This window comes from Oryx dammah, unplaced genomic scaffold (genome assembly GCF_014754425.2).
Source record: "Oryx dammah isolate SB20612 unplaced genomic scaffold, SCBI_Odam_1.1 HiC_scaffold_15, whole genome shotgun sequence".
In the NCBI taxonomy this organism is placed as follows: domain Eukaryota; kingdom Metazoa; phylum Chordata; class Mammalia; order Artiodactyla; family Bovidae; genus Oryx; species Oryx dammah.
This window is the reverse complement of record NW_024070199.1, coordinates 43,029,340-43,039,203: the sequence shown is the minus strand read 5'-3', so window position 1 is coordinate 43,039,203 and position 9,864 is coordinate 43,029,340. Positions and strand designations below refer to the sequence as shown.

The 9,864-nt window shown below is 54.1% G+C and overlaps 1 protein-coding gene across 2 annotated transcripts; it reads left to right on the top strand.

Annotated features, from left to right (window-relative positions):
• The first annotated feature begins 3,933 nt into the window (after nt 1-3,933).
• CTSF (cathepsin F) lies at nt 3,934-9,821 on the top strand. 2 transcript variants are annotated; one of them, XM_040256384.1, is made up of 14 exons: nt 3,934-4,261; nt 4,470-4,568; nt 4,871-4,955; nt 5,047-5,108; nt 5,231-5,306; nt 6,667-6,780; nt 6,901-7,046; nt 7,135-7,231; nt 7,311-7,391; nt 8,200-8,319; nt 8,408-8,472; nt 8,732-8,822; nt 9,168-9,226; nt 9,307-9,821. In XM_040256384.1, the coding sequence occupies exons 1-14, from the start codon at nt 4,049-4,051 to the stop codon at nt 9,379-9,381; spliced, it is 1,383 nt and encodes a 460-aa protein (XP_040112318.1). In that variant the 5' UTR covers nt 3,934-4,048; the 3' UTR covers nt 9,382-9,821. The 2 variants fall into 2 exon arrangements, with proteins under 2 accessions (XP_040112318.1, XP_040112319.1); XM_040256385.1 differs by having other exon boundaries at nt 3,954-4,261; nt 6,670-6,780.
• Nucleotides 9,822-9,864: the final 43 nt, after the last annotated feature.

Here is a 9,864-nt window from a genome sequence, read left to right as displayed (position 1 = left end):
CACCAGGGAAGCCCAAGCATGTATTATTTTTACTGTTGTTAATATTTTGAGGTACTGGGAGCACACCTGGGGAACACTCATGGCAGACAGACTTCTAAGAGGACCCCATGACCCCCAGCTCCTGATGTCCACATCTTTGTGTACTCCCCTTCCCACCCCTCGTGTATGGGAGAGACCCATGACTTGCTTCTAACCAACAGAATTCAGCAGAGGTGATGAGTACATGTGATTACATGTGTGACTATATTAGACAAGATTTTAATAGCCTTGCTTTCCCTCACCTGCTTTGGGGAAGCAAGCAACCATGGTGGGAAGATCCACATGGTGAGGAGCTAAGGGTGGCAGACAGCCATCAGCCAGGAAACAGCTGAGGCACCGGACTGAGGTCCCATGAGGGGCTGACTGCTACCAACAGCCGCATTGGGGCAGGAGATTGATGGGTCCCAGGGCAGACAGTTGAAGTTTAGTTTCTATGGACTGATATTCCAAGATGAAAACAGCAGGACAATTGGGGGAGGAGGTCGGGTTCTGCCCAGACAGAAGATAAGAGACCCCATATTTCTCATCCTTGAAGTCAGGAGACCTCTCCGACTACACATGTGCAGAAACGCTCCTTGGAGGTCAAAAGGGAAGTGATGTCAAGTGATGCTAACTACCCATAGACCTCCTGGGTAGAATTTATCTTGGCTAAGGGATGTGTATGCACACCTGGGAGGATCCTGAGTTATACCAAATATGGACTCTGAACCAGGTGAATAAAAATGACTGGCCAAAGGAAATGTGGAAGAAATGCCCCATAAAGCTACCACCAGGGCACGACTCTGTCTTTCTCTTGAGTCATCCGTGTGTCTATCCACATGTACCACTTACTACATACTCTCTTTCCTCTTAATGAACACTTTACTTGTTTCACTACTTTCTGTCTTTATGGGAATTCTTTTCTGCAAAGCCAAAGGGCCAGGGCCTTGTCACTGACCACTGATCTGGTGGCTGGGATTTGGTGCTCTTATCACCCCTACCCAACCTCAATCTCTGGCCAGGAACTGAAGCCTTACTTCAAATCGCTGCAGGCCAAAGCTACCCAGGATCAACATGAGCTTGGAAGCAGATCCTTCCTCAGTCCAGCCTTCAATGAGACTGCAGCCCTAACCATTCATTTTGTGGCAATGTTCCACACAGCAGTAGAGAACTACCACCCCTCTCCTTTCAAGTTCTTCATTCCTATAATTCTCCCCTTTCTCTCCTGAATCATCAATATCTCCCTTCCTATTTCATCAAGTCATAAGTATGCTCTAGGGTCTCTCATCTTAAAAAGGCTTTTCTTTTTTTACTGTGCCTTGTGGCATGCAGGATCTTGGTTCCCTGATCACAGATAGAACTTGTGTTGCCTGCAGTGGGAGTGCAGGGTCTTAACCACTGGACAGCCAGGGAAGTCCCCCAAATACTCTAGAGATGTCCCATGCCCCCCCCCCCAGTACTGTATTTCTCTACAGTAATAATTTTTCCATGGCAAAAATTATTGAAATCTTTGTCTCCATTCATAGCCCATATTTCTCATATTATCTCTTCTTCTTCTTCTTCTTCTTCTTCTTTTTTTGCTGCACAATATGGCTTATAAGATCCTAGTTCCCCTAACAGAAATTGAATCCGGGCCTCTGAGTGGGAGCTCAGAGTCTCAACCACTGGACTACTAGGGAAGTCTCAACCTGACATTCTTTAAAAAATTTTTTGTTTTAAGTTTAGTTATTTATTTCATTTTTGACTGTGTTGGGTCTTCATTGCTGTGCAGGGACTGTCTCTAGTTGTAGTGAGAGGTGCTACTCTCTAGCTGCAGTTCTTGGGCTTCTTATTGCACTGACTTCTCTTGCTGTGGAGCACGGGCTCCAGGACACACAGACTTCAGTAGTTGTGGCGCCAAACTTGGTTGCTCCTTTGCATGTGGAATCTTCCTGGACCAGGGATCGAACCTGTGTCCCCTGCATTAGCACACAGATTCTTAACCACTGGACAGTCAGGAAAGTCCCCAGTCAAGCACTCTTAATGAGGTCCCCAGTGACCTACCTGTTGCCCAATCCCCTCATCTTGTCCTCTCCATGGCATTCAACACAACCAGCCACTTCCTCTTTCTTGAAACCCACTCTCTTCCTCTACTTTCCTGACATCATTCTTTCTTCATCTTCCTCCTCACGCAGTGTCCATTTCTTCCCAGTCTTCTCTGCTGTCTCCCTCTTTTCAGCTCAGCTTTAGGAGGCCCAGGTTTGATCCCTGGGTCTGGAAGATACCCTGGAGAAGGAAATGGCAACCCACTCCAGTGTTACCTTGCCTGGAAAATTCCAGGGACAGCGGAGCCTGGCGGGCTGTGTCCATGGGGTCGTAAAGAGTCAGACATGACTGAGTGACTAACACTTTCACTTTTTCTGAATGTTGACACATCCCTGCTTCACTTCCCTCATGTGTAATCATACAGCTTCTCTCTTGAAGGTTGCTGTGGGAATTGCCTGAGATGCCAAGCATGTGGCTTAAAAACAATTCCTTCTTTCCCTCCATGAGTTACAAGTACGCTGTCTTCCCTTATTCTGATGAGATGAGCCACCCTTTCCTCCAGACACTTGTCAGGTGTCTCCAGGGACTAAGAAACAGACTTTGGGGAAGATGACTGTTTCCCACGAGGATGAACTATGACACCAATCTCTGGAAACTCAGATCTAAGAAAAGTCTCACTGCTTCTGCTGGGCCTAAGAAATTCCTGTTTTTAATTCATTCAGCTTTAGATCTTACAGAAGGAGGAAGTTCACGGGGCTAGGAGTCTATGAGTACAGAGACAGTGGCATAGAGCTTAGTCAGGGGCAATGGGCGTGGGTCAGGAAAGCCTCCCTGAGAAGTCATCCTCTAAACTGAGAGCAGCGAGGTGTCTAGGAGTTTGAGCAGTGTGAAGGTTCCAGGGTGTGCAAGAGCTTGAATTTCTGCAAATAGAGTGTCACTGGAGTGTAAAGTGCACAGCACAGGATAAGGTCTAAGGCCTGACTGGAGCTTGAAGGGCCTTGGAAGTGAAAGTGTTAGTCGCTCAGTCATGTCCCACTCTTTGCAACCCTACCGACTGTAGCCCTCCAGGTTCCTCTGTCCGTGGGATTTCCCAGACAAGAAAATTGGAGTGGGTTGCCAAAAACTCTCTTCTGTTTCCTCTCCCACAGCTGGTAACACCTTGGAGGAAAATTCCTTTTTCTCATCTGTCTCTCCGCTAAGCTGTGAGCTGCTAGCAGGCAGCATTATGCCCAGCGTGTCTGCTCATGCTTCTGTTGCTACGCCCTGGAACACAGCGGTGAAAGCTTGAAGGAATGAAAGAACGGTCCCAACCCTGTGCACTGTTTACATGCTTGTGTCTGATCTGCGCCACAGCCTGTGACACTGCCAGTCCAGGGAATATCAGCTGCCATCCTGCTGATGAGAAGAGGGGCCTCAAAGAGGTGACGGAGCTGTGAGCTCAAGCTCTGAAGTCCACTCCCTGCGTTCAAGTCCAGCCCTCTCACTTAGCAGATGTTTGACAAGCCACTTAGTCTCTCTAAACCTATATTTCCTCAGTTACTAGATGGGGATAATAACATCTATTACTTCACAGGATTGCTACAAAGATTAAAGGGAGAGGGCATATATATATATACGCAACATATAATAAGTATGCAATAAGTGGTAGTTGTTTTAATTCTCTGGCCAGTATCGTTTCCTCTCCTCAAACAGCAGTTCCCAGACCTAAGAAGATCACTTCAAGGTCGGGGATCGGGCCACGTCTCCCCAGATCACGCTGGTTTTGCAACACTGCCTACGGTCGAAACTGGGTCCCGCCCGCCGGTCTTGCACAGCCAGCGCACCCACGTGCCTGGCGTAAATAAGCGAGCGCGCAGGCGCCCCCGGCCGGCGCCCATTGGCCGGCGCCCCGCGGCCCCGGAGCTTGGGGACGACTAGGGCCCCCCAGCCGCGGGCTGCTCCGCCCTGTCGGTTGGTCCGCGCGTCCGTCCGTGCGTGAGTCCCGGCCGCCAGCTTCGCCCCCGCCATGGCACCCTGGCTGCAGCTGCTGTTGCTGCTGGGGCTGCTCCCGGCCGCCGCTCCGGCCTCCAGCAAGCCCCCGGCGGCCGGCGCGCAGGCCTGGGAGCTGGCGTCCCCGGAGCTGCGGGAGCCCGCCCGCTTCGCCCTGGAGATGTACAACCGCGGCCGGGCTGCCGGGACGCGGGCCGCGCTGGGGGCCGTGCGCGGTCGCGTCCGCCGGGTGAGGACGCGCTTGGGGCGGGGCTCCTGGGTCCGCGGTGAGCGGGGCTCTAGTCCGAGGGTTGGGAACTTTGGGCTGGACTTGGGGCGGGGACGTTGGACTTCTAGTGATGGGGAAGGGGAAGAGGGCGCGGTGGGGCTGCGGACCCAATGAAGGCTGCACAGAGGAGAGGGCGGCCGCGCCGCCACTCACCCGCCCTTCCGTCCAGGCGGGCCGGGGGTCCCTGTACTCGCTGAAGGCGACCCTGGTGGAGCCGCCCTGCAACGACCCCACGGTGTGCCAGCTCCCGGTGTCCAAGAAGACCCTGGTGAGTGATGCGGTTCCTGCCGTTCCTTTGCCCCCAGATCGAGTCTGGCTGTAGTTGGGACGATCTGTCAAGTCAAGGGGGCGGGATCTGAGGCCGCACCTACCCCACCCTGTCACTACCCAGGCCTGGAAGGGTGAAGGGAGGGGGTCTGGATGCTGGCTCCCGGATGGTGCCTCGCTTTCCACTGTGGGCGAGATTGCCTTTGAGATTGTCCTCATCTGAGGACCCTCCAGCTCCATCTTGCCAAAGGCCTTGCCCTCCTCGCAGCCCCCTGACTGGCTTCCTCCTCCCTCTTCCTGCAGCTCTGCAGCTTCGAAGTCCTAGATGAGCTAGGAAAACACATGCTACTGAGGCGAGACTGTGGCCCAGTTGATACCAAGATTACAGGTGCTGGGAGGGCCCAGGGGTGCTGGGATGGTTCAGATCAGACTTCACTCAGGGTTCAGTCCTGCCTCTCCTCTCTTCCAACTTTCTCCAGATGACAAAAACGAGACTTTCAGTTCATTCCTTCCACTGCTGAACAAGGATCCCCTCCCCCAGGTGAGGAGCCTTGTCTGTCTGGGGAACTGGCCGCGCCTTTCCTTCCCTCCACCCTGGCCCGGGGCTCCCGCATCTGTCTGAGAAGGACTGCTTGTAAAGACTCCCTCTCTCTGCCTTTCCAGGACTTTTCTGTGAAGATGGCTTCGATCTTCAAGGACTTTGTCACCACCTATAACCGGACATATGATTCGCAGGAAGGTGAGGACCTAGCCTTGGCTGGATGTGTCCTGATCAGATCAGGACCTCCCCTCTGACTTGGCACCTTGGTGTTGGAGTAAGGGAAAGGGCAGTTCAGTTCAGTTCAGTCACTCAGTCGTGTCCGACTCTTTGTGACCCCATGAATCGCAGCACGCCAGGCCTCCCTGTCCATCACCATCTCCCCGAGTTCACTCAGACTCATGACCATCGAGTCAGTGATGCCATCCAGCCATCTCATCCTCTGTCGTCCCCTTCTCCTCCTGCCCCCAGTCCCTCCCAGCATCAGAGTCTTTTCCAGTGAGTCAACTCTTCGCATGAAGTGGCCAAAGTACTGGAGTTTCAGCTTTAGCATCATTTCTTCCAAAGAAATCCCAGGGCTGATCTCCTTCAGAATGGACTGGTTGGATCTCCTTGCAGTCCAAGGGACTTTCAAGAGTCTTCTCCAACACCACAGTTCAAAAGCATCAATTCTTCGGCGCTCAGCCTTCTTCACAGTCCAACTCTCACATCCATACATGACCACAGGAAAAACCATAGCCTTGACTAGACGGCCCCTAAATCCCCCCATGTTCTTGTTTAGCCTCCCAGGACTTGGCAGTCACCTCAGGGAGCTGGCGCTTCTCCCATCTGATTTTCCTAGTCAGAAACCATAGATCTCCATCATTCTGGGTGGAGTGGGATGGGGCAAAGGCCATATCTTCTCTGCTGGAGGACCCCTGGCTTGGTAGCCTTTTCCCATGACCTTCTGTCTTTGGAGCCCATTTTGGTTCTCATTTCATACCTGGGGAGTCATCACCCCATTTTGTCCTCACTCTTATCACTTGCAGATCTGGTCCTGACACCCACTCCAGGGTTCTGACTTTCTCTCTTTTTTAAAAAATATTTGTTTCTATTTATTTAATAATAGATAAATATTATATAAATAATAAATATAATAATACTATATTATTAACATATATTGATAATATAATGTTTATAATATTAAGTATTACAAATATTTAACAATAAATATTTGTTTATAAATAAAATTAAATATTAAATTATAGTATTTAAATATAAATTTTAACTATTATTATAAAGACTTGGCTACACCAGGTCTTAGTTGCAGCATGCAGGATCTTTCAAGTGTGGAATATGGGATTTAGTTTCCTGACCAGGGATTGAATTCAGGCCTCCTTCTTGGGAGCGTGGCATCTTAGCCACTAGACCACAGGGATGTCCCTTGCCCTTCTTGAAATAAGCTTCAGACCTGATCCAGGGTCCACTGTTCCCCATGGAAACCTCTGCCTCTTATCCCCAAGCACCTCTCCTTTATGATCTGCCTGGGGCCCAAGCCTGACTTCTGCTCATTGGTTCTCAGAAGCCAGTTGGCGCATGTCCGTCTTTGCCAATAATATGGTGCGAGCGCAGAAGATCCAGGCCCTGGACCGTGGCACAGCTCAGTATGGGGTCACCAAGTTCAGTGACCTGACAGGTAGGGGTGGTGGCCAGAGCCCTCACGGTGCCTAGAAGAGACGGGGCCTGCTCCCAAGGCCCCTGGGTAGGACTGGCTTCGAATACTCTTTTCCTACCCCCCGCCCACCTCTATCCACAGAGGAGGAGTTCCGCACCATCTACCTGAATCCCCTCCTGAAAGATGCGCCTGGCAGGAGCATGCGCCTGGCCCAGCCTGTCACCGACGTTCCCCCGCCTCAGTGGGACTGGAGGAATAAGGGGGCTGTCACCGATGTCAAGGACCAGGTTGGACCCCAGAGAAGCGAGGGTGGGGCATGCGGGCTGCCCCGGCCTTTGGAAGGGACCCAGCCCTGACTCTGCCCGTCTCTTGCAGGGTATGTGCGGCTCTTGCTGGGCCTTCTCAGTCACAGGCAACGTGGAAGGCCAGTGGTTCCTCAAACGGGGGACCCTGCTCTCCCTCTCTGAGCAGGGTGAGCATCCCGCTGTGCCCCCACTGTCCCCAGCCCAGCCCTCCGGAGGGCTCCTCGGGACCAGCCTTCTGTCTCCTAGAGCTCCTGGACTGTGACAAGACTGACAAGGCCTGCCTCGGCGGCTTGCCCTCCAACGCCTACTCGGCCATAAGGACTCTGGGTACGCATTCACGGGGCTTCAGGAGGGGTGGCAGGAACACAGCTCCCTCCTCCACAAGTCACTTTGTGAGGGAGGGAGACACAAGCATGGCAGTCCTGTGAACTGGGTTCAAGTCTTAATGCTGACCCCTAACTGGCTGAAGACCTTGGGCAGGTCCGCTCTTTCAGAGCCTCACTTATCTCACCTGTGAAATGGGCTTCCACACACCCACTTGGTAGGATGGTCTTGAGGGTCAAGTGAGGGGAATGTGTGTCAAGTTCCTGGTGCATAGCAGGGGTCTTGCTATTTTCACTGCTCTGAGGCCTGTATTTCTAGTGCTGCTAAACCCAAGAGCAGTACACTGCCCCCTTGAGGGGAGGTGTTGCCTAACCTGGCAGTTCGGTTGAGCAGTGGGCCTCAGTGGTGGGAAGACGAGGGCTGAGGGATTGAAGTGGCTGTACAAAGACTGGCGAGGGAGCCTGGCAGGGGTCTGGGCCAGACTGGGAGCAGACGGTCAGGGCAGGACAAGAAAGCCAAGATCAGGAGTCCTAGGAACGCTGTGGGGAGTCAGGACTCAGATTGGGAGCTGGGTTGCCTCTCTGCCACACGTCTCACTGGAGGCTGCCCCATGCCTTTGGGCCTCAGCTGAGCCATCTCGAGAAAGAGGCCCCCTTCAGAGAGGATGGCCTGTCGCCTGGGGTAGATGGAGAACACGAGGCCTTGTGTACGAGGGGCTCAGCACAGCCCCTGGCCGGGAGGAGAGTACGGTGAGTAGAGCCCACCTTTCCTCTAACTTCTGATCTGCTGGTCCCCCTCCCCACAATCCCAGGAGGGCTGGAGACAGAGGATGACTACAGCTACCGAGGCCACTTGCAGACCTGCAGCTTCTCTGCAGAGAAGGCCAAAGTCTACATCAACGACTCAGTGGAGCTGAGCAAGAATGAGCAAAGTGAGGAAGGGCAGGGGGGCTGAGGAGAGGCCTGGGTTGGGAGGCTGGGGCCTGGATGCCCCCTGATGCTGGCCCTCCCCTGTCTCAGAGCTGGCGGCCTGGCTGGCCAAGAACGGCCCCATCTCTGTTGCCATCAACGCCTTTGGCATGCAGGTAGGGCCCCAGCCTCATTGCTCCGGCTCTGGCTCTCATTGACTCCTCCCCCACTTCTCGGTGGCCCCTAATTTTTTTTTTTAATGATTTTATTTATTTTTGGCTGTGCTGGGTCCTCGTTGCTGTGTAGGTTTTTCTCTAGTTGCAGCGCGCAGACTTCCCGTTGCGGTGGCCTCTCGTTGCGGAGCATGGGCTCTAGGCGCTCGGGCTGCAGTAGTTGCAGCACGTTGGCCCCCCTGCTCTTACTCTCCCCCCTCAGTTCTACCGCCACGGGATCTCCCACCCCCTGCGCCCCCTCTGCAGCCCTTGGCTCATCGACCACGCTGTGCTGCTCGTGGGCTATGGCAACCGTGAGTTCTGCTCGCCCCGGGTCACAGCGTCTCAGGAACCTTGTCCTACCCCCCGTCTCGGGCTGTGGGCCAGGCAGGATCACCCATCCTCTCTGTGAATGGGAAAGCCAAGGGGGTGGGAGGTGTGAGCAGTTGTGGATGGGTGGGTGTCTTCCCCAAGCCCCAGAGCCGCTCCCAGTTTCTGGGAGCGTGGTAGGTGGGCCTGTCTTGCTTTCCGCTCTTCCCTTAGTACCTGTCGCCCAGTAGGCCCATATCAGACAGTGAAGAGTGCCTAGTGCCTGGGGCCCTGGCTGGAGACTCGGGGCTCCCTGACTCTCCCTGCATTCCGCACTGCCCCGCCCCCAGGCTCTGCCACGCCCTTCTGGGCCATCAAGAACAGCTGGGGCACCAACTGGGGTGAGGAGGTGAGTCTTGCCTGCTCGGCCCCCAGCCCTCCAGCCCCCGTCCTGCCCTGGAGCCCTCCCCGACGCCCCTCTCCCGCCAGGGTTATTACTACTTGCACCGTGGCTCCGGGGCCTGTGGCGTGAACATCATGGCCAGCTCAGCGGTGATAAACTGAGGCGCACCAGCGCAGGATCTGGTGTGGACCAGAACGGCCCCTCCCCAGGAGGCACAGCTGGCCGAGGGACGGGCACTGGGGACCCCAGGGTGAGCAAAGGCCACAGGGACACAGCCCCTCCCCCCACTCCCACCCTGAAGTTCCCCAACAGCACCTTTGTTGAATGGTGGTAGCTAAGAGGACTGGGGTGAAGGACGATGTCTTGGCAGCCAAAGCTGGGGCAAGAACCCTGGGCTTGGGCAAGGAGCAGGTGGGAAGAACACACTCTGGTCTTAAAGCCAGCTCTGTCCTCAGCAGGCTCTGTCTTCCCGCCCCGGTTTTCCTCTGAAGCTGTAAATTTTCTGGTTCCCCTGGATTGGGGGACCATGTTGCCTTCCACATCTAGAGAAACTGTTGTCACCAACCTTTTCTAACACAATAAAGAGGTGTCCTGGACCCCAGTGTGGTGTGAATGCTCAGACCCTGAGGGCCAGGAGGGGTGCT